Here is a 22,309-nt window from a genome sequence, read left to right as displayed (position 1 = left end):
ACTTCACCAGAAGCCACTCGTTGGAAAGTCAAAAGAAGCAAACAACCCTTAATGGTCTCCTACAAAATCTGTTCCAAGGAACGGACGCTGCCCTTGGATTCCAAGCCAAAAAGTAATTACAGTCATAGTAATCGAGAAGACAAAAGGATAAGAGAGTCAACAAAAATACACGGTAACATATCAAGTAATACGGCGTCATTACACAACTGGGACGAGCTCCAGTCACCAAGGGCTGCGATGGTGTCACCTATGGACATCTATCTGCAGAGCGCGAGTGATGTCTTCAAATCGAACCAGTCTGCTTAGCAAGGCGCGGCGACATTACCCTTGCTCCTCCATACATCAGTAATAAGCTATGAGGTCACCGCGCTCCTCTATACATCAGTAGTAAGCTATGAGGTCACCGCGCTCCTCTATACATCAGTAGTAAGCTATGAGGTCACCGCGCTCCTCTATACATCAGTAGTAAGCTATGAGGTCACCGCGCTCCTCTATACATCAGTAGTAAGCTATGAGGTCACCGCGCTCCTCTATACATCAGTAGTAAGCTATGAGGTCACCGCTCTCCTCTATACATCAGTAGTAAGCTATGAGGTCACCGCGCTCCTCTATACATCAGTAGTAAGCTATGAGGTCACCGCGCTCCTCTATACATCAGTAGTAAGCTATGAGGTCACCATGCTCCTCTATACACCAGTAGTAAGCTATGAGGTCACTGCGCTCCTCTATACACTAGTAGTAAGCTATGAGGTCACCACGCTCCTCTATACATCAGTAGTAAGCTATGAGGTCACCGCGCTCCTCTATACATCAGTAGTAAGCTATGAGGTCACCGCGCTCCTCTATACATCAGTAATAAGCTATGAGGTCACCGCGCTCCTCTATACACCAGTAGTAAGCTATGAGGTCACCGCGCTCCTCTATACACCAGTAGTAAGCTATGAGGTCACCGCGCTCCTCTATACATCAGTAGTAAGCTATGATGACAAGGTTATAGTATCGGCTGTTATTGTCATCACCAATTTAGTAGAAAGATGAGCCGAGGTGACATCACTTCCTACTAAACAGAGGTCAGATGTGCTCAACTATGCGTTTACAAGAAAAAGAAAAAAAAAAAAAAACCACCACATCACCTGCACACCCCACAGACGCCACACCGTACATGTACAAGGGAAAATCCCACTCCACTCAATAAGCAGCTAGGACATCACTGACGCATCGATTCATGATTTATTCACTATGACAGACACACCAACCACTAGGGAGCCGCGACCTCACCAACCACTAGGGAGCCGCGACCTCACCAACCACTAGGGAGCCGCGACCTCACCAACCACTAGGGAGCCGCGACCTCACCAACCACTAGGGAGCCGCGACATCAAACTTCCAGTTCATAACTAAGAAACCTTGACCTCAAATGGTCAGTAACATGGATTCTTATTATCTGGTCACAAGGAAGCCATGGCATCGCCTCTGCCACCCATCTAGGGCATTACTGAAAACTCTTTGTTTGACGGTAATGCCAAACTCCTATCGAGCTGCCAATAAGTTATGACATCACACATGCAATTATTCATAAAGAAGCTATGACATCACCTATGACAGATTTAAAAAAAAAAAACAAAGCTATGACATCACCACCCACCATTTCCAGTTATGACATCACATCTTCTTCTGACGCCCAACTTTAGGTACATAGAGACCTCAGACACAGGAGGAGAATAACAGATATTATAAGCTAATCCTGGAAAATAAAAAAAAAAGGCTAATCAGCAGCAAAAGCGAGGGAAGAAAGAGATAAATATCAGAAACCCCGGGAAGATCCCACTCCCCGCTAATGGCCGGTTTGATAAGGAGCCAGTTCTCTGACTCAGCAAATCTGATATTTTAATCAGGGAAAAACTAAAATACAAAGAATTACCCTTAATTTTTCTTTTCGAGGCCCAGAGAAAGGGGACCCATGAAATGTGGCCATTATATTAGATGTTGCCCAGAGACACAATTAAAAATGGCTGGGAAAAAAAATAAACTTAACAATTCAACTTTACCGAACTAAGGATGGTGGGTCGGAAAAGTGGGGGTTTTTAGGTTTTACTATTTTTTCCAATGCAAAAAAATAAAGAAGGATCTATTCTGAGCAGAACGTCATTCTTAAGAGTAATATCTCCAGACAGGAGATGAAGTCCAAACAACGGGAGGAAACGGCGAATCATTTGTAGAAGCCGGCTGCATTCCTGCGAGAGCAGACCCTGTGCAGGGATAGGCTTATTAAATTCACATGCTCCGAGGCTTGTAATAAAGCCACCAGCAGACATTTATTCCAGGATTACTGATCAGAGGCTGTGCCCCCCAAAAACAAAAACCAAACACATTCCCTGGATGCTTCCAAGCTGGAAACACATGAAGTCCCGCAGGCGAATAACACGAGAGACCAAGTCAGAGAACACTCACTCATGTACACCAAGATGCTGACCGGCTCCATACGAACATCTCCCACCCATCCCGATGCCACCATAGTCACGGGTACAGACAGATATACCACCATCTTACAAAACAAGTAACCATAAGCAAACGCACAGAAGGTCCCAACTGGGCCAACTCGTGTACCATAGGTACAGCATGCAAACTATGAACTGGGGCATCACCCTAAATGTTGCTTTACACGAGACGGATAGACCATTTCTAAAACATGTGGTCTTGTATGGACAATGTGTTCTGAGAAGGATCTATAAGGAAGGAAAAAAAAAAAAAATTAAGAAGGTGATCCACTGCTTGACCACCAACACATGAAGTATTACCTATTATCCATGTAAAGCAATGGCATGTCAAGTCCAGAAGAACAAGACTGTTCTCCACTCGGAAAGTTGTAAGCAGGTTCTACACCTCATAAAAAGTACGACCGAAACCATTTTGTGTCACTGCTTATAACATCAAAACTAATCAAATAAAATAAAGCCAAACAATGGAGCCCAAAGAATATGGAGGCAGTTGTGTGATCCTTCTTAAGGCAGCCAGCTCATTTGAGCGTTATGGATAGTTACATGGTACCACTTAACCAGGCCATACGAGTCATAGTTGGGACACCAGTTACGTCAAAATTTATAGAAGTCCAGTTTCAAAGGGCAAACATCACCGATCGGTTTGGAGTGGATGAGATCACAGTTGGGCACCATGAGTTGGAGGACTCATTTCAAAGTGCAAACAATACAGAGAGTCTTATATCATCCAGAAATATGGAAGTCAAAGTCTGATCATTCAAAAAAAAAAAAAAACAGCCAAATCATTTGGAGTCAAGGGTACCTATACTTTTAACACTTGACCATAGCATACGTTTAGTGGTTGGGGGGTCAGAACTAGACGTCAGAAGTTGGAGAACTTTGGTTTAAAAGGGAAAAACACCGTATTAGGGTTATGGTGCCCAGAAATATGGAGCTCATTATCCGAACATTAGCCAAATTTGAGAGTTATGACGGTACAGTGCAACCTTATCAAACTGCTTGCAGGCTAAAAAAAAATACTAACAAAAGTAGTCCTAAAAGTCAGTCTGCTGTACTGATAGGACCATCTGGAAATTGGCCAGATGTTCTTTGGATACCTTTAATGAAAACCTTACTGATAAATGCCATTCAACAATCATTAGTGACTTTGCCTCATCGCGTTCTTCATGGGTTCTATCCAATAAAAGACAATTACGGCAGCCATTGACGTGCAGAATTTCACAGTAAATACTTGATGTAGAATTCCCTGGAGAAGGATCCCTCTGTATGTAACCCCAAGGCGCCGCTGTCAGATTACAATAGTTGACGAGCAACTTGGAAGTTTTGGCTTTTCGGCTGAAGCACAAACTCATACTTTCAGTTCATGATTTTGACAGGAGGCCACGTGATGAATTACGGCACGCAGAGATGACTCCATTATCAGTAACAGCTTATGGAAAGCTCCCGGCCGATCGCCTCGTGGCCTATTTCGTATCGCCTCCTGAATTTCGTCAGCCGCCCTGCAGCTTTAATTAGTCGCACGTTTTATGATACAAATCTATTTATAAATCAGAAAGAAATAAGGCTCCGGAGTCCTTTAACTCTGGGGAGACGGTTGCTTTTAAGTCCATTATACGTGTATCCAGAGACACTTGCCCTGGGGGGACTCTTACTCAAGGATAATGGCAGCTTGAACTTGATGTTGCTTGCACGAGGTCAATGGTTATGGCCACCAATAATATCGATTCTACAGTGGCCAGATTCGTTGGCCGAGACCTAGTTTTGGAAAACTTCACAACGTATCCTTAGGAGGAACACACCAAAAAGAATACCCTTAAGGTAGTGGTCCTCAACCTTTCTGACCTTGAGAGCCATAATCAGCTTAGGCCTCTTTCACACTTCAGTTTTTTGCATCAGTTCAAATCCGCCAAAAAGTCAGAGAAGCGGATCCGTTCTCAACTGATGTGAACGGATGGCACAGGATCCGTTTTCAGACGGATCCTGAAAATGAGGAAATAAAGGAACTGCTGGCCAGGAGAGAGAAGAGAGAGAGGAGAGGAGAGGAGAGGAGAGGAGAGACCCAGAAAGAAATTCGGGTTAAATGAGTGTCTGGAGGATCCGCCAGAGAAAAAAACGTTGCAAGCTCCGTTTTGAAATCTTTGAGGATGGTGACGGACAGCAACTTTTGGCGGATCCTCAAAAAAACGGATGCAACGGACGGCAATCCGTCACAATCCGCCATTAATGCAAGTCAATGGGGGAAAAAAACGGATCCTCAAAAGAAAATTGAGGATCCGTTTTTTTCAAAACCTGGCGGATTGTGACTGATTGTAAAAAAAACTGAAGTGTGAAAGAGGCCTTAGAGAGAGGGTTGCAAGTCACATCCTGCTCCTCTCCCCCTTCAAAAGTAGTGTCAACCAAAGCCCCATTATAGGTTTAATGATAACCAAAGTTTTTCCACAGAAATCACTCCAAAGCAGTACACCGAGATCCAGGGGTTCCCACAATACCCCCATTCAGTATTCTCTCATCAAGGACTCCCAACACACTGTCACATCCAGCTTTGAGCACCTCCTCTAACAGGTAGGACCATCCTCCAGCGTACCATACTTAAAACATCTCTAAACCCCTAAGACCAGTTAATGTGCTTCAAGATCTGACCTTCTGTGCAGGGCTACACACAAAATTCACCATTTCGGGATGTACTCTTCATTCCTGTTTGCTAGACCTGAAGCTAATGCACCAAGCTGGCAAGACAGTTGCGAGCCACAATTCATGGGACCGCGAGCCACATGTGGCTCCCGAGCTACAGATTGGGGAACAAAACAATTTGCAGAACCCCTGGTCTAGGGGCCATGTCAGTAGTCCCTAGCCACCGGACTTTTCTGCTTTTTTCTTCGCCGGGCTTACCTGCCGACATCCCTTTTCTTCTTTTCACCACGCCGAGCTCACCTGCTGGAATCACTTTTCTGCTTTTCACCGCACCGGGCCTAATAACTAGAATAGGTGCCAGGGATGACGGCACGTAAGAGAATGTTCTCACGGCTCTGGACCGGTGATAGACTATTGACCAGGTTCTTGATCTTTTCCATTAAATCTATTTAGTACCCATTGCAAGTTAAAAAAAATCATTTCCCTACCAATATTCATGAAATTTGCCAATATTTTTCAACCTTGAGAAAAAGAAAAAAACAAAACTAATGACAAAAAGTAATAAAATGGACTACACTGACTCCCAACGAAGGACTCTCGCAAATATCCTTTTTTTTTTTTTGGAGCTCACGGTAGGATTAGCAAACTTCAGTGAACGTTGGTGACAGGCTCCCCGCAGTTTAGCTGACATCAAAGAGCCTACCAAGACTTTATTTAGGATTTGTCAATCCCTCTGCCAAAATAAGTTCCTAAATTAGAGACGTGAACACAATTTCTCTCCGCTGAGTAGTTTATCTAAAAATCACCGAAAAAAAAAAAATCCTGAAGGAAAACACCACCCGAATAAATGAGAAGGCCATTATTCTGGGAGGACTATTATCGGAAGTCCATTGTGTGATTACATCAGTGGTCAGAGTGACGGCTGTCCCCAGTGGGGAGGTAACAATTCGTGTGGTGTTATTCGTAGCACATCAAGTGGGTTTGATAGCATCACTTATTGGAGGAGTGTCCCACCACTTTGGTTTTCTGGAGGAGTCTTGAAGTTGATGGATTCTTAACACGTAGGCAACACGGCTCATCGAGAAGTCTACAGATCCCAGCTGTAAGCTACAGTCTACAGGGCAAAATATAAGCGTAAAGGAAAGAGACGGCCTGAGAACCAGAAAATGGTCAAGAGTCCAATAATATCAAAACCTATTATAAGCACGATGGTCAGAATTTACGACAATTATCAAGTCCACCCCGTTATTGTATCAGTTCTCACACCTACGAGACGCTACAGACGCGATAACACTTGATTTCCCAGTGGATTATCCAAACATAACGACGGTACAATACCTCCCTCCTAGTTCAAGAGACTAAATTATATAATCTTCCCTTGGTAGAAAGTTATTTAAAAAATCATTAAACCGGGAGATTAATTTTCCTCTGAGCTTGATGGTAATTACAGAGAGCAGCGCGAGTGAAAGGATCTGAGCCGCTTACCTCCCTACACAGGAGGCCGAGCAGAAATGTGTGGTCAGCAGGAGGGGGAAAAAGCAGCGCTATAGTATTATACTAGTCCATGGTGTTACACCGGACAGTATTCTATGCTTATACACGGTTACGTATTATAGTATATTCTTGTACATAGGAGCAGTATTATAGTAGTTATATTCTTGTATATAGGAGCAGTATTATAGTAGGGGACAGTATTATAGTAGTTATATTCTTGTACATAGGAGCAGTATTATAGTAGTTATATTCTTGTACATAGGGGCAGTATTATAGTAGTTATATTCTTGTACATAGGGGCAGTATTATAGTAGTTATATTCTTGTACATAGGAGCAGTATTATAGTAGTTATATTCTTGTACATAGGGGCAGTATTATAGTAGTTATATTCTTGTACATAGGAGCAGTATTATAGTAGTTATATTCTTGTACATAGGGGCAGTATTATAGTAGTTATATTCTTGTATATAGGAGCAGTATTATAGTAGGGGACAGTATTATAGTAGTTATATTCTTGTACATAGGGGCAGTATTATAGTAGTTATATTCTTGTATATAGGAGCAGTATTATAGTAGTTATATTCTTGTACATAGGGGCAGTATTATAGTAGTTATATTCTTGTACATAGGAGCAATATTATAGCAGTTATATTCTTGTACATAGGGGACAGTATTATAGTAGTTATATTCTTGTACATAGGAGCAGTATTATAGTAGTTATATTCTTGTACATAGGAGCAGTATTATAGTAGTTATATTCTTGTACATAGGGGCAGTATTATAGCAGATATATTCTTGTACATAGGGGGCAGTATTATAGTAGTTATATTCTTGTACATAGGAGCAGTATTATAGTAGTTATATTCTTGTACATAGGGGCAGTATTATAGCAGATATATTCTTGTACATAGGGGGCAGTATTATAGTAGTTTTATTACAGCACATATATGCCAGTGAACCAGGAGCATCTTTTTCATAAGAGTGTTTTTGGATGTAGCCTAGTAATAATTACCGTACCGCCGGTAACATCAGAAGTGATGCGCTCTATAAACGATTCGCAGTGCTATAATCGGTATAACATGACATAATATTTTCTAGTGTTATCATTTCAGATCGAGCTTCCAACGTTTCTCCTACACCCTCTTCTACCCGTGTGCCCTGCATGGTACCAGACACATTTATTGGCCGTAATAAGGATGTAATCGGCAATGAAGAAACAAATCATTTGTCTCCTCATTTATAGAAAATTATATCTTTATTGTGCCATAAACAGGACAACCCGCTTGGCCATGGGCCCCGAGCACTTGTGCGCCCCAGGCGTCACCCCCATCGGGTCAGGTCTTAGCAGGACACTTGATAGGGAATCTGGTATTCAAGGTGGCCGGAGACAGAAGTGTGGAGTATGAGGAGCGCAGAGGGGACATCGATCCTCTATAATCCCCAATGTGATTCCAAAACAGACAACACGAGGTCTGAAGAGCGTGGATCATCACGTACGATGGCACGAAAGGTCAGAAGGGGACGGGAGACATGGCAGCTCTCTAATCATCACGAGAACAGTCATTCAGTGGCAGACTAATGGTTATTAAAGGGTGAGCAAGGCAGAGTGCACGAGACAGGACAGCGCGCTACACAGGCGGGCGAGAACGCAAGGAGGCGCGCTACACAGGCGGGCGAGAACGCAAGGGGGCGCGCTACACAGGCGGGCGAGAACGCAAGGGGGCGCGCTACACAGGCGGGCGAGAACGCAAGGGGGCGCGCTACACAGGCGGGCGAGAACGCAAGGGGGCGCGCTACACAGGCGGGCGAGAACGCAAGGGGGCGCGCTACACAGGCGGGCGAGAACGCAAGGGGGCGCGCTACACAGGCGGGCGAGAACGCAAGGGGGCGCGCTACACAGGCGGGCGAGAACGCAAGGGGGCGCGCTACACAGGCGGGCGAGAACGCAAGGGGGCGCGCTACACAGGCGGGCGAGAACGCAAGGGAAGTGCGCTCTACACAGGCAGGCGAGAACGCAAGGGAAGTGCGCTCTACACAGGCAGGCGAGAACGCAAGGGGGCGCACACTACACAGGCGGGCGAAAATGCAAGGGAGCGCATGCTACACAGGCGGGCGAGACGAGAACGCAAAAAAGGTAGCTGTGAAGAAAGTAAGACAGGGAAAACGTGAGCCCAGAAAAAGAGAGAGAGACAAGCGAGAGAGTACGAAAAAGAGCGTCAAAGTGATAGGAAAGTGTGCCATGAGAGAGGAGATTGAAAGCAAGAGGCAGAAAGGAGCACAGAAGAGACAGTAATAGAAAAAAAGCTTGAGAGAGAAATATGAAAAAATACTGCGAGAGAGAAAGACAGAATTGTACATTTTTATCGCTCAGATAAACCCTTTAATAACGAGTGAAGAGTCAAAAACTGATCACCAAGAGCCGACGTGTTCTGCCTCCGTGTGCACCGGGGATCGGAGACCTTCACATGATGGAACGAGTTCATACATCTCCGTTCCCGGCTCTTCAGACTCGTATTCTGCAGGTTTAGGAGAACGTCGGGAAGTGAAATGTTCATCACCCAAGAGAAGCGGCGAGGAACATTCTGAGCAGCTCTGCATCGCACTCGTCAGCGGATCCGCTCCGATCAGGATCTCCAGATTACAATATACAGTGGTGACGGCGCCTCTTCTGTACCCCGGAGGAGTCACACCATATTACATGGGACACGCACATTATCACTGGTGATCACTGCACCACCTCGTCCTCAGCAGCTTACAATTAAAGAGGTTAAATAGGGATAACTATAGTATATATTATACGCACACAGTCATGGCCGAAAGTGTTGGCACCCTGGAAATTGATCCAGAAAATGAAGTATTTCTCCCAGGAAAGCATTTATTTACACTTTTTTTTCCTTTGTGTATTGGAACACAAAAAAAAAAAAAAAAAAAAAAAAGGCAAATTGGACTTTCACACAAAACTCCAAAAATGGGAGGAACAGTTGTTGGCACACTCATCTTAACATTTGGTTGCACCCTTTGGAATAAATAACTGCAGTCAGTCACTTCCTACAACTATGACGCTTCTTACACCTTGCATCTGGAATTTTGGAGCCCTCTCCTTACAAACTGCTCCAGGTCCCTCATATGTGAAGGCGCTTTCTCACAAGAGCAATTGTAAGATCTCTCCACAGGTGATCAATGGGATTTAGATTTGTTGCCACTCCAGAGCTTTCCAGCGCTTTGTTTCCATCCATTTCTGGGGGCTTCTTGAAGTATGTTTGGGGTCATTGCCCTGCTGGAAGACCCATGACCTAGGACACAAACCCAGCACTTACATTGGGTCCCAAAATCCTTCAGTTAACCTTTCACACAATCAAGGCACCCAGTGCCAGAGGTAGCTAAACAACATCATTGAGCCTCCACCATATCTGACTGTAGGTACTGTGTATTTTTCTTTGTGGCCTCATTCCGTTTTCGGTAAACAGAATGATGCGCTCTACCAAAAAGGTCGCTCTTGGTCTCATCTGTCCACAAGACGCTTTCCCAGAAAGGACAGCTTGGATTTCTTTGGCACTTGATTGGGACTGCTTATCCACTATCCGAAGTATCCTTCCTTGGAAATTTTAATCAATTTTTCTCTGCTGTCCATGTCCAGGGAGATTAGCTATAGTGCCATGGGTTGTAAACTCGTGATTAATTTGTGCACCATGGAAAAAGCAACATCAAGATCTCTGGAGATGGACATGAGAACCAAAATTGTTGCAAAATATCAACAATCTCAAGGTTACAAGTCCTCAGACAGTGCTCTTCTCTTTCTCTTCTCCATGCTTAGTGTGGCACACACCAGAGAAACAATGCAAACATTGAGTCGTCTCCCCTTTTTATCTGGTTTCAGGTGTGATTTTCATATTGCCCACACCTGTTACTTGCTACAAGAGAGTGTGAACGAGCATCACATGCTTCAAACAAATTTGTTTACCCACAATTTTGTCCGGCCCATTTTTGAGGATTAATTTGCAATTATCTCCAATTTGCCTTTGCTTCTTTGTGTTGTTCCAATACACACAAATGAAAAAATATGTGTATAACATAACATGGGGAATTACACTAATTTTCTGTGAGAAATACTACATTTTCTGCAACAATTTAAAAGAGTGCCAACACTTTCGACCATGACTGTTTTCTTCAAAAAAAAAAAAAAAAAAAAAGCGCCATCCCTGTGCACAGGCTTGGTGTGGTATTGCAGCTTAGTCTCATTCACTGTAATAGAGCCAGTGTGCATTAATACTTTACTGAATCTGATGGAGGATTTGTCCGAAAATTGAAAATCCGAAAAACCCACAATGTTCAGAGAAGGGCGTTCACTAAGGCGAGCTCTCAGATGCCACAAATATTGGAAGAGTCCTTGAAATCCTGAAGGTTCATTACACCCTCCACCATCAGTGGTCCTAGATTTGGTCACGGATAAGCGCATCACTGCAGACAGAACAGTAAGCTAGGAGACCGGCGGAAGACCGAGCCAACGATGAGGAGAGGTGGCAGGGTATAGAATTTTAAAAAATTTTAGCCTAAAATGAACACAACACATTTCAGGGCCTCGTAAGGTGCCATTTTGGCAGGAACGGCCAACCATCCAAAGCGTAAAACGTTCTCACAACGACAACTATGAAATAGCAGGCATCTTCATTTTAACATGCCCAATCCTGGTTTTCAAGGAAAATAAGTGACTGAGAGTTGTCCAAATGCAGATTACTGCCCATATTACCACTAAGAAGATATGCACGCTCAACCGAAGCAAGCATGCATATGAATAGGGGAGGAGTTCAGCCAAAATCTAAGGTGTGGCCAACTTTAGAGATCGGCTTTACATACGCTAAGAGTAAAAGGTCTGCAATAAAGATTGCGTCTTCTTACCCTAGACGGCAATACGGTGCCATACACAGATTCCTGCCCACCAAATATGGGCTCTGGGTTTCCAAATTTTGAAGTAGGATCAATATATACACACAATTATTTTTTCTGCAGCCCTTTCACATGTTAAGATGCTGGCTAAAGAACTTGGTTGAGTCAGGTACAAGGTAGATCATCCTAGAGTACAGGTGAACCACGAGAGGAGTATTGGAGACAGAAAAGGAGGTGGAATTTGGGTCGTAGAGGAGAAGTCGAGTGGTAAACTAAGAAGAGGTGCAGCTCTGTGAAGAACTCTGAATGTTCTCCTAGAGAGTGACCCGAAATCCAGAGCAAAGTCAGCCAAGAGCCACAATAATAGGCAAGAAAAACAGGGAATCAATAGTGAAGTCTGGGGAGATATTTATAGAGAAGGTGGTATGACCCGGGAAGCAAAAAAAGGGTAAAAAGTGTGGCCAATATAACCCAGACATCAGCAGGCACACGGTACAGCAATAAGGCAAGAGAAAATGAGAAACGGCTGCTAAAGTTTTGAAAAGTTTCAGGCACAGAGACACGAAAGAGACTGGCCAGATACTCCACGTACACCCTTCATAGTCAATAGAAGTGGTCTTCATGGGAAACCACCCTATTTACCATTTAGAAAGCTCCCGTTGGGAAGTGAGGACAAAGGCAAGGTCGGGAGACCTCTACGTATAACAGACAAGGACTGGGGGGCAACAAGTCAGGGGAACCTACGTAGGACCCTCATCTGTTAGCAAAGGCTACAAGAATCATCTCTTCTCTGGAGAACCAGACACATGTGAAACGTGTAAACGCTTCACTTCTTATGTCTTCGGGGGATGTAATTCGCTCGCTGCCAGCATCTCTTACCAGTTAGCAGACAGGCAACGAGCCAAAGCTGCGTACGGTGGGATCACCCGGATTTATGAATATGGCCAACTTTAGATGAAGCCTAAAATGTATGTTTTAGGATCTCAGTTTAACCCAACCTAAGGAGTGTAGGGGTTAAGCCACCAAGACAATTACTAATCCATAGAGTAAGTGTTTATCGCTGGTGGTTTGACCACGGAGACCCCCAGCACTTTCCCAGGAGCGATGTTCTGGTGACCTTATCTCCATAAGCTACGTTGTACTATGTCTATCTCAGAGTCCTCAAGGAGCACTGCTCAAACATCTCTCAATTCCAGAGGACTCCGAAATCACGACTTACCGCGTACGGTATCTTGTGGATGGGCTCACCCCATTAAGGCTCAATAAAAGTTGTGAGTAGCTATAATGCAGCAAGTGCAAAACCCTCTGCTGCTGTTCTCATCTGTGGTTCTGATTTTCAGAATCTTCTTCAAAATGAGAAATTTATAATCACTCCAGAGGATGAAAGAAAAACAACGCGCCGACAACACGAGACTAGCCAGAAGAAATTATACTAATCTGCTCCTCCAATCTGCGCTAACGGGACATCCTAGGAGCAAATTACAAACTAGTCATAGGAAAGTGTGTGAACTTACATAAATAAATATGCCCGAATGATCTGCAAATAGCACCGCCATATATCAAACACAGCCTAATTCCCGAAGACAATGTCTCCCTCAAGTGTTAAAAGACACAGCAGGAAGCATCGAGAGGAACCCTGTCATCCTACAGGATACCCCTACAACCCACACACACAACTTGCAGCCAGCAATCTCTGGAAACCCCACATACATAACGCCCTGGTGTGAACAGGACATCTGTCACACTGTGTAAACCACTACCTTCCAGGATCATCACCGGTACAATTAATCCTTATCTCCTCATCTGTCAGCAACTGTACAAGCTGAAGTATGAAGAATTAAACTAATGTAATATTACTATAAACCTGCCAATGAAGAAAAAATAAATGTAAAAGGACAGTGATGGGATCAGACAGAGTCCACGGTACTAAATGGCTTCTTATGCAAAAAATCTTGTACAATCAGCAATACAGCATTGATTACAGAGTTACAATGCGAGCCAGAATCAACTAACATATGACCTGTCCCTTTGATCTAGAATGCCTTCTTAGGGCTAGACTGGACCCCATTACTATCCCCTAATTTCCAAAATAGCCATACATTTCATATTAAACTACCAAAGGATAACGTGACAAAATAGGAGGGTAAAGCTGTAGACGACACTGGTCTAATATCAAAATGGGATGCTACACAATAAGAGAAACATGTCTGTAACGGCTTAAAAAAAGGTAGACTCTAGAAGGTTATAATTGGGTTTACATAGAAACGTGCAATGACCATAGAAAATATCCGCAGCCTATTATCTCTGCACAGCCCAGAAGTCAAGGAGTCATTTACTGGAAAAGCACAGCTGGAATTGACCAAACGTAAGGAGATTTTACACGATGAATCATCCCCATGCAACAGGTCTTAGTGCAAGGTGCATATATCCCCCCAAAAAAAGTGCAATGCAATTATTATGGTGTTTATAAGAAAAAGCTTAACTCACCTTAGATGACAGCTGAAAAAAAAAAAAAAAATAGTAAAATGACTAAAAAGGTAGACCCCCGGCTCCTACAAACTTGGTGGAAGGAAAAACAAGCCTAGGATTTAAGGTGCCACAGAGGTGCCGGGGTGGAAGGTAGGGATGTTATCGAAGGCAGAGCATCCCTGGATAGGACGCTATTGGTGTGCGGGGAAGTAAGGTGGAGTCATCATCGTGCACTGGGATAATCCATTGCTGCCACCAGTCCTGACCAACGACCGGGGGGGGGGGGAAAAGGAAGAAGCCAGGAGAGGTCGATGCGAAATAATAGGGACTCCGAGCCAAGAATTCAGACAGCGCCACATTCCAGCATCTGATCAATAGAGGAGGATCAGCTGAGTAATGGAAGTGACACAGCGTGCAGGAAGCCAAGTCGTGTGTGCCCACGGACCCCGAGCAGATGGCACGGACCCCAAGGTACGAGGATGTCGGAGGCTCGCAGACTGCAGGGAGGGGCGACGCAGTCAGCGGCTGCTGCTGGATGGATGGAGATGGCAAACACAAGCCGAGCCTCAGCGTCCGATGAGACGGGATCGACAGCCTTCCGGGAGAGGCGAGCAGATCCCGGTGCTCCGCCGTCTAACACCAGGATGCAAGAGCCGAGTGTGTCCTGTAACCCTGGGGCTGACGGCGAGCGGCCACGACACCCCCAGAGGGAGAGATAAGAGACCGCCAGGCACATCTGGTGACGCATCTCGGAGGGGGGAAACTGTCCGACAGGTTGAAATGCAGCCAGTCTGATGGGAGATTTTGGAAATCTCCCCCACTTCCCTGATGCCGTAAACCCCACAGTGGACTTGCAGCAAAAACTCACCCGCAGGACCAATCTCGGCTCTGCTGCATTAAAAACATGGCAGAAAATCATTGCTGTATTTTTTTCCCCTCTCTCCAGCGCCACCCTACTTTATAGGATGTGGGTGGTATTGCAACTCAGCCACAATCCATTCAAAAAAGAAGCTCAGCTGCAATACCAGAGGCAACCTGAAAGCAAAAGTGGCGCTGTGAAAGGTGTGACTGACGACTCTGCTGCCCATTTAAATCTAAAGGAATTTGTGTGCACAGAGCTTTTTGCATGTAGAACGGCGCCCGATGCAAAACAAGTGCTTCCCCCCCCCGATGTCATGCAAAGGAGACTTCCCCGCAGCGTCTATTTCTGGACGATTTTTTGCATCATCTTGATTGGGCAAAAAAAAAAAAAATAATAATAAAGCAGCTGTTCCTCGGCTGCATCCGATCCTGGGAAAGCTGGGTGACTACATCTAAGCCCCACAAGCATCACAGTCGGTGAGCCTCCCCTGTAGCCGTGTGATAAACCTGCGGCACAGTGGCCGCTCAGGAGTCTGGGAAAGCTGGGTAACAATCCCTGATTGAGCTGGACTGGGGGGGGGGAAATTCACTAACTTTATGGGGGGGGGTTCACATTTACAGCCGCAATATTGAAGAAAACAAGCATTTATTTTTTCTTTTCAAAGCGAAAATCTAGGTAGGTCGCCACGGAAAACAGGCGCTGATCGCAGGGGGTGGTGCGACCGCCGGGCGGTGATCGGGGGCAGTGCCGTATATATGTCGCACAGATGTCTGCGGTAATTACATCAGTGTGTCGGCCATTTCCAGTAATGCACAGGTCCAACCAATGAGGCGGGAGCGCCGCGACGTTAACCCATCGCCTGCTGCAACTGCCGGAGAGGCGATAATCAGGGGGCCGATCGCTGGTAGAACGTGAAGCCGCAATGTAACCGACCTTACAACAATGCAAAAAATGTTTATTTAGGTCATTTTCCTCCATACTCTTTCCCCCTTTTTTTTTTAAGCTCTTGGACAATCCTTTTAAGTCGTGTACCCTACACCATGCGATTTAGCGGCTGAAGGGACATCAGAGAAAAAGAAAAAACAAAAAAAAACCTCTATTTTAGTACATTAGCAGTTAGTAAAGGACATACATAGTATGGAGGCAGGATCAGGGTCTGTTTATAATCTGTAACCATAGAGATACATAGGTCTGCATAGCAGCTGTATACACAAAACTGTAGGCTGGTCTCAGGAGGGAACATTTGCAAAAAAAAAAAATTGAAATGTTCTCAACCAGGATATCTGGTGCCGGGGCTCCTGGGAGTACCTAATGTTCTCAACCAGAATGGCTGGTGCCGGGGCTCCTGGAAGTACCTAATGTTCTCAACCAGAATGGCTGGTGCCGGGGCTCCTGGAAGTACCTAATGTTCTCAACCAGAATGGCTGGTGCCGGGGCTCCTGGAAGTACCTAATGTTCTCAACCAGAACATCTGGTGCCGGGGCTCCTGGAAGCACCTAATGTTCTCAACCAGAATAGGTACTTCCAGGAGCCCCGGCACCAGCCAATGTTCTCAACCAGAATGGCTGGTGCCGGGGCTCCTGGAAGTACCTAATGTTCTCAACCAGAATGGCTGGTGCCGGGGCTCATGGAAGTACCTAATGTTCTCAACCAGAACATCTGGTGCCAGGGCTCCTGAAAGTACCTAATGTTCTCAACCAGAATAGGTACTTCCAGGAGCCCCGGCACCAGCCAATGTTCTCAACCAGAATGGCTGGTGCCGGGGCTCCTGGGAGTACCTAATGTTCTCAACCAGAACATCTGGTGCCGGGGCTCCTGGAAGTACCTAATGTTCTCAACCAGAATGGCTGGTGCCGGGGCTCCTGGAAGTACCTAATGTTCTCAACCAGAATGGCTGGTGCCGGGGCTCCTGGAAGTACCTAATGTTCTCAACCAGAACATCTGGTGCCGGGGCTCCTGAAAGTACCTAATGTTCTCAACCAGAACATCTGGTGCCGGGGCTCCTGAAAGTACCTAATGTTCTCAACCAGAAAAGGTACTTCCAGGAGCCCCAGCACCAGCCAATGTTCTCAACCAGAATGGCTGGTGCCGGGGCTCCTGGAAGTACCTAATGTTCTCAACCAGAACATCTGGTGCCGGGGCTCCTGGAAGTACCTAATGTTCTCAACCAGAATAGGTACTTCCAGGAGCCCCGGCACCAGCCAATGTTCTCAACCAGAATGGCTGGTGCCGGGGCTCCTGGAAGTACCTAATGTTCTCAACCAGAATAGCTGGTGCCGGGGCTCCTGGAAGTACCCAATGTTCTCAACCAGAATAGCTGGTGCCGGGACTCCTGGAAGTACCCAATGTTCTCAACCAGAATAGCTGGTGCCGGGGCTCCTGGAAGTACCTAATGTTCTCAACCAGAATAGGTACTTCCAGGAGCCCCGGCACCAGCCAATGTTCTCAACCAGAATGGCTGGTGCCGGGGCTCCTGGGAGTACCTAATGTTCTCAACCAGAACATCTGGTGCCGGGGCTCCTGGAAGTACCTAATGTTCTCAACCAGAATGGCTGGTGCCGGGGCTCCTGGAAGTACCTAATGTTCTCAACCAGAACATCTGGTGCCGGGGCTCCTGAAAGTACCTAATGTTCTCAACCAGAATAGGTACTTCCAGGAGCCCCAGCACCAGCCAATGTTCTCAACCAGAATGGCTGGTGCCGGGGCTCCTGGAAGTACCTAATGTTCTCAACCAGAACATCTGGTGCCGGGGCTCCTGGAAGTACCTAATGTTCTCAACCAGAATAGGTACTTCCAGGAGCCCCGGCACCAGCCAATGTTCTCAACCAGAATGGCTGGTGCCGGGGCTCCTGGAAGTACCTAATGTTCTCAACCAGAATAGCTGGTGCCGGGGCTCCTGGAAGTACCCAATGTTCTCAACCAGAATAGCTGGTGCCGGGACTCCTGGAAGTACCCAATGTTCTCAACCAGAACATCTGGTGCCGGGGCTCCTGGAAGTACCTAATGTTCTCAACCAGAATAGGTACTTCCAGGAGCCCCGGCACCAGCCAATGTTCTCAACCAGAATGGCTGGTGCCGGGGCTCCTGGGAGTACCTAATGTTCTCAACCAGAACATCTGGTGCCGGGGCTCCTGGAAGTACCTAATGTTCTCAACCAGAATGGCTGGTGCCGGGGCTCCTGGAAGTACCTAATGTTCTCAACCAGAATAGCTGGTGCCGGGGCTGCTGGAAGTACATAATGTTATGAACCAGGATATCTGGTGCTGGAGCTCCTGGAAGTACATAATGTTCTCAACCAGGATATTAGGTGCCGGGGCTGCTGGGAGTACTTAATGTTCCCAGCCAGAACACCTGGTGCCGGGGCTGCTGGAAATATCTAATGTTCTGAACCAGAATAGCTGGTGCCGGGGCTCCTGGGAGTACCTAATGTTCTCAACCAGAATGGCTGGTGCCGGGGCTCCTGGAAGTACCTAATGTTCTCAACCAGAATAGCTGGTGCCGGGGCTGCTGGAAGTACATAATGTTATGAACCAGGATATCTGGTGCTGGAGCTCCTGGAAGTACATAATGTTCTCAACCAGGATATTAGGTGCCGGGGCTCCTGGAAGTACCCAATGTTCTCAACCAGAATAGCTGGTGCCGGGGCTCCTGGAAGTACCTAATGTTCTCAACCAGAATAGGAACTTCCAGGAGCCCCGGCACCAGCCAATGTTCTCAACCAGAACATCTGGTGCCGGGGCTCCTGGGAGCACCTAATGTTCTCAACCAGAACATCTGGTGCCGGGGCTCCTGGAAGCACCTAATGTTCTCAACCAGAACATCTGGTGCCGGGGCTCCTGGAAGCACCTAATGTTCTCAACCAGGATATTTGGTGCCGGGGCTGCTGGGAGTAATTAATGTTCCCAGCCAGAATAGCTGGTGCCGGGGCTGCTGGAAGTACATAATGTTATGAACCAGGATATCTGGTGCCGGAGCTCCTGGAAGTACATAATGTTCTCAACCAGGATATCTGGTGCCGGGGCTGCTGGGATTATCTAATGTTCTGAACCAGAATAGCTGGTGCCGGGGCTGCTGGAAGTACCTAATGTTCCCAGTCAGAATAGCTAAATCCAGGGCTGCTGGTAGTTCCCAATGTTCAGAGCCAGTAAAGCTGGTGCCAAGGCTTCTGGAAGTTCCTAATGTTCCAGACCATAGTAGCTGGTGCCAGGGCTGCAGGAAGTACCTAATGTTCGGAGCCAGAATAGCTGGTGCAGGGGATGCTGGAAGCAAAACAGCACAGCTCCATACACTGTTCTCAGGTAATGCAGCTCCTATTAAAAGCGAATGTGATCACAGCTGCAGTACCCAGGAGTGACCACTACACCATGTATGGAGCGGTCCTGCTCTGGTTCCAAACGTCATGTGCTTTCAGCAGCCAAGGCACCAGCATCATCTGTCAGATTCCGGGACTCATATTTAAGCAGACGTTCCTGTATACTCGCTCTTTGAGGGCAGACATGGGTCCACGTAGGACTGTCTTAATGGACCTTTGTTGCCTGAACACAGGCTATGAGGAGCCTCACTGAAGAGACCTTCAGATCTACAGAGTGTCCACCATGGAGGTGCAATTAGCACCCACACAACTGTTAGGATGGCTTTGGGGAGGGGATGGGGCCTTGCGCTCACAGCGGTGAGTGGTCGAGCTTTGTGTACCTTTACTTTACACCACAACATCTCGAGGAGCTAAATAAAGACACGACGGCTTCCTGTAGAGAATCATCAGGACCTCCCAGAGATGCAGCAGACAGCTGCCGTGTCCTCCAGTATCGGCACGCTCCCGGGTATACGTCACCCTGAGCCCAAGAGTCACAAACTACGACCCTACAAATTGGAGAGAGTAACATATCCAGGTATGGGACAATCTAATGCACACATTATGGCGGATCTCTATTTAGCAGTTTGTGCTGCAGAGCTGCTCTTCCTACTGGAGACCGATGATGCAGCCATAGGTGGACCTCTTATTAAGCGGCGGCATTTTCTTTGCCGCAATTCCACTGTCCAGGTGACTAAAGACTGTCCTCCGGTTTCCAAGATGTCCAGGCATGGCTGCAATCTCCAAGTTCAGTAGCAAGAGCTGCTCTGCAGCACAAACTGCTAAAAAGGAGGAATCAGCTAGAAGAACGCCCAACTTCAATATTAGAGAATAAAATAAGAAAAGTTTCATCCAAAACCAGATACCAGGATACGCTGGATTTTATATGGTTGACGATTTAGATGAACTTGGCAGGTCACATAGGGAGAGTCCCTGAAGGGGTTAATGCATGCGCTCTCCGTGTTTGCTCATGTGCTGTACAAGGGATGGAGCGACTGTGTATATCCTGGGTGTGCGGATTTGCTCTTCATCGGAGCGTGCAAAGAGTGACTGAGTACACCGAGCCGAATGCCAAGAAAAAGAAGTAGGAAAGTCGCTGAAGACCCCTCTGTTGTGTCCCCCTCATTCTCGCACCTTGGACATTTGTTTACACGTCACAGGTGTGGGAGAGGTGCATATCCCACCTCTAGAGAACCGCTGCTACGGACTACATTATTCCGACCTGATACCAAAGTGAGAGATGAAGTATGGGGGGGGGGGGGGGGGGGGGGAGTGAGCGCCGTTTCCATGTGACTATTGATAACGCTAAATAATGCAGGAACGATCCAGTGACATCTCCCCGAGACGTCGGAACATCATGAAATATGAAGGAGGACGCAGATCAGATTTCTGCTCTGCACAATAATCGCTCATGTTATACCAATATATAGAAATAGGTTTGAAATCCGCACAGGGAAGAAGTGTCGCGGTCTGGTCAAGGCCAGACGTACAGCTAGGAGAGGAAAACCTATCAGGAACAGTCTAAACCCTAATAATGACATTTGTAGACATATGGTTTATGTGGCAAGCAAGCGAGCCAGGCGGGAGAGAGGGAGGGAGGGAGGAAGCAAGCGAGCCAGGTGGGAGAGAGGGAGTGAGGTTGCAAGTAAGCAAGCCAGGCGGGAGAGAGGGAGGTTGCAAGCAAGCGAGCCAGGCGGGAGAGAGGGAGGGAGGATGCAAGCAAGCGAGCCAGGTGGGAGAGAGGGAGGGAGGATGCAAGCAAGCGAGCCAGGTGGTAGAGAGGTTGCAAACTAGCAAGCCAGGCAGGAGAGAGGGAGGGAGGTTGCAAGCAAGCGAGCCAGGCAGGAGAGAGGGAGGGAGGTTGCAAGCTAACGAGCCAGGCGAGAGGGAGGTTGCAAGCAAGAGAGCCAGGCGAGAGGGAGGTAGCCAATGTGGCACGCAAGTGAGCCAGTGGGAGGGCAGTTTCCAATGAAGCAACCAAGCAAGCCAGACAGGAGGGAAGTTACTAATGTGACAAGCGAGCCAGGCGGGAGGTTACTAATGAGACAAGCAAGTCATAAAGGAGGTTACTCATGATGAAAGCGACACAGGAGTTTATAAGCACTGCATTTTAAATGGGATATTACACATTTAGAGAGTGAGCCAAAAGGAGGAGTTTACAAATGTGCAAAGCAAATCAGGTGAGAATTTACAAATTTAGCAAGAGAGCAAGAAGGTAGGCTGCAAATATAACAAACAAGCCAGGAAGATAGATAAAAAAAAAAGTTACAAACAAGGTTAGCAAGTAGGGCAAGAGGATACAAATGAGGCAAGTGAGGCGGTCAGGGTCTTACAATGTCTGAAGCCGAGCAGGCGACAGTGACAAATACTCAGTGCTGGGATCCCCGACAGGACAGATCGCTCTCTATAGAGAGGAGTTTGGCTGATCAGGTTTCGCACACTCACCATTCCTCATATGGCAGATGTTTCCCTTTTGGTTTATTATCTCTGGGGGAAACAACTTCTGCAGAACAAAGCGCAGGTTTTACATTGCCACGCGACCAGCTGATGCCAAAAGCTATCAAATGATCAGAAAAAAGGCCAAGTGCACGGCTGAGGGCGCAGCGAGCTGCAGAACGCCACGGCCGCCTCCACGGCTGCATTATACGCTTATAATAGCTCACTTTGAATATTCAGCATTGTGTCGCCGAGTTCAGGAGAGGTTCTCTACAATATCGGGCACAGCAGCCGTTCAGATGTTAGGGGGGGAAATGGCGGCTGCATCCGCCACCGCTTGGAGTGGAACAGCTGCAAGCGAAAATAAAAATATGCATCAGCGAGTAAAGAGGAGTGCACAGCGAGCGCTCCCCATACAAGACTTCAGTGCCCTACGACCAGGCTCTGCAAATGGAGAATTTCTACAGAAAAGTCTCCGTTCCCAGCACAGATCCTATTAAAGTGACAGTGAGCTAAGCTGCAGTACCTGACAACTGCCACTACATGGTGTAGAGAGCAGGGCTGTTCAGCTGTACACTGCGCTCTTCTGGCCGTGGCGGGATCTGCAAGCAGCTGATCATTGCATGTGCCACATCTCTGACCCCAATGATCAGATATTGATCACCTTTCCTGAAGGTAAAAGC

General features: G+C 46.7%; 1 protein-coding gene across 10 annotated transcripts in view; it reads right to left on the bottom strand.

Annotated features, from left to right (window-relative positions):
- Window positions 1-22,309, bottom strand: part of SLC4A11 (solute carrier family 4 member 11) — a 115,365-nt gene that overhangs the window by 81,258 nt on the left and 11,798 nt on the right. For 6 of the 10 annotated variants that reach the window (XM_073586758.1, XM_073586764.1, XM_073586766.1 and 3 more), the window contains exon 1: window positions 1,646-1,712. The exons of 2 other annotated variants lie outside the window; for them this stretch is intronic. In XM_073586758.1, coding sequence (XP_073442859.1) covers window positions 1,646-1,697 — 52 coding nt within the window. In that variant the 5' untranslated portion in view covers window positions 1,698-1,712. Of the gene's footprint in view, window positions 1-1,645; window positions 1,713-13,995; window positions 14,967-22,309 lie in introns of those variants that run through there. 2 more of the 10 variants (XM_073586767.1, XM_073586768.1) reach the window with 1 other exon arrangement.

This window comes from Dendrobates tinctorius, unplaced genomic scaffold (assembly GCF_039654945.1).
Source record: "Dendrobates tinctorius isolate UK_male_01 unplaced genomic scaffold, ASM3965494v1 ptg000095l, whole genome shotgun sequence".
Taxonomy (NCBI): domain Eukaryota; kingdom Metazoa; phylum Chordata; class Amphibia; order Anura; family Dendrobatidae; genus Dendrobates; species Dendrobates tinctorius.
Note: the sequence above shows the minus strand (reverse complement) of the source record. Positions and strands in the feature narration are given on the sequence as shown.